At 57.6% G+C, this 1,531-nt stretch overlaps 1 protein-coding gene across 1 annotated transcript in view; it reads right to left on the bottom strand.

The window, feature by feature from the left end:
* Positions 1–1,531, bottom strand: part of EMH_0075450 (uncharacterized protein) — a gene marked incomplete at both ends in the record, with an annotated part of 4,792 nt that overhangs the window by 2,353 nt on the left and 908 nt on the right. Inside the window, 3 exons of the mRNA XM_013499599.1 lie at positions 57–360; positions 515–894; positions 990–1,531. Coding sequence (XP_013355053.1) covers positions 57–360; positions 515–894; positions 990–1,531 — 1,226 coding nt within the window. The remainder of the gene's footprint in view (positions 1–56; positions 361–514; positions 895–989) is intronic.

Below are 1,531 nucleotides of genomic sequence, written 5' to 3'. Positions count from 1 at the left end.
ACCTCCACACGCATCCACGTGTCATCCTCTCGGCGGCATCGTTCTGTTAATCTCACGGCAAGGGCCTGCAGGGCAAGTTTGCGAGCAAGGAGGCGAAAGAAGTCGCCCGCCGTTTGCAGGGCGGCTATAGGGAGCTTCCGGAGGAAGAGTAGCGAGAAGTGCTGCAATAGCGGATGCTGCCACGCATGCAAACGCGACTTCAGCAGACTCGCAAGAGGCACCGCAGATGAGTCTGTTTTCTCCGTGGGTGAGCCCGGCCCATTTGCTTTGACGGTATTCGTAGCTGCAGGGCTCGCTGCGGCATTGGCAATCTTGTCCTCTTTAGTCCAGGCATGGGCCAAAGGAGGAAAAAAAACCGAACTGCGCAAACCGCCACAAGGAACACAGGAGAACGCCAACCGCACTGACCATGGGCTGGATCGATGCCGTCCTACCAGGACCGGGTGAAACTGGAGAAAGAGAAGCCTTATGGTCGCCACCGTAGGGGAGGGCTGCTATGTGCCCAGTTACTTACTGTTTCTTGACTGTGCTCTGCAGCCACCGGTCACGGAGTACACGCCACTCCGCCTCCCCCTGTCTGTCTCCCTGAACATATCCGAGGATGTTGTCTACACAATCAAGGGCCGCAAGCGGAGCCATGTCTCCCACGATGTACAAGGTGGCGTTCTCTGGACGGTAAAATCGAGCGAAGAACTTGTGCACATCCTCGACGCTCCAACTGCGGAGGAGTCCCATGTCCCCGATGGGGAAACGGGAGGGCAGGATGGTATCGCTATGCAACTTGGATAGCTGTGCCTGTTCCTTTCTGTAGAAGATCGTGTTCACTAGGGACGACTCCGAGATGACTGCGGCCTTCTCTTTGAGAAGCCTCTCGGCGGTGAACTGGGTGGGAGCCTTGAGACGCACCGGCACAGCCAACAGATCGCACGAGCAAAACTACCGTTTGCACCAGTTTAACACACAGTAGTGCANGGGTTGGCAAGGAATACCGTGAAGACTTCTCGCATCATCTCCAGCGCTGCTCTGAGCCTGCGCAGGCTCCAGTCTTGACGGCTTGCAGTTTGTTGCTCCTGTCCTCTTCGAGCCTTTTGGCCTTCCGAGCCGTTGCCTTCACCCCCTCGCCAGCTCACAAAGTACACTGTGTGGTGGAAGTCCGTGAAGGCGTTGGCCTCTCCTTGCAGGGCCACGACCTCTCCTCGCCTTCGGTTTCCCATGAAGACGAGGTGCTCACAAAGATGCGCCATGCCCCGCTCATTTTCAGCCTCCGCAGTACTACCCGCATGCATCTCCAAGTGCACCTCTAAGCTGCCCTCCGGGTGTGCATGTGGTAAGACAAACACTTCCAAGCCAGAGGCCAACAGTCGCCGCTGCAGGTAAGGATGCAGTGGCAGAAGTGTAGTCGGCAGCCGAGACGTGGTGGAATCTCCTGTCTCTGGAAGGGCCCGCTGAGTTTCCTTGGGCTCCTCCGTCCCAGGAGCATTCGATGCCAGCAGCTGGCTAAATCTCCTGTCAGCAGAGCCCCACAGCTGCG

This window comes from Eimeria mitis, genomic scaffold (genome assembly GCF_000499745.2).
Source record: "Eimeria mitis Houghton genomic scaffold, Emh_scaff4482, whole genome shotgun sequence".
In the NCBI taxonomy this organism is placed as follows: domain Eukaryota; phylum Apicomplexa; class Conoidasida; order Eucoccidiorida; family Eimeriidae; genus Eimeria; species Eimeria mitis.
The sequence above is the reverse complement of the archived record's forward strand: the minus strand, read 5'-3'. Positions and strand labels throughout refer to the sequence as shown.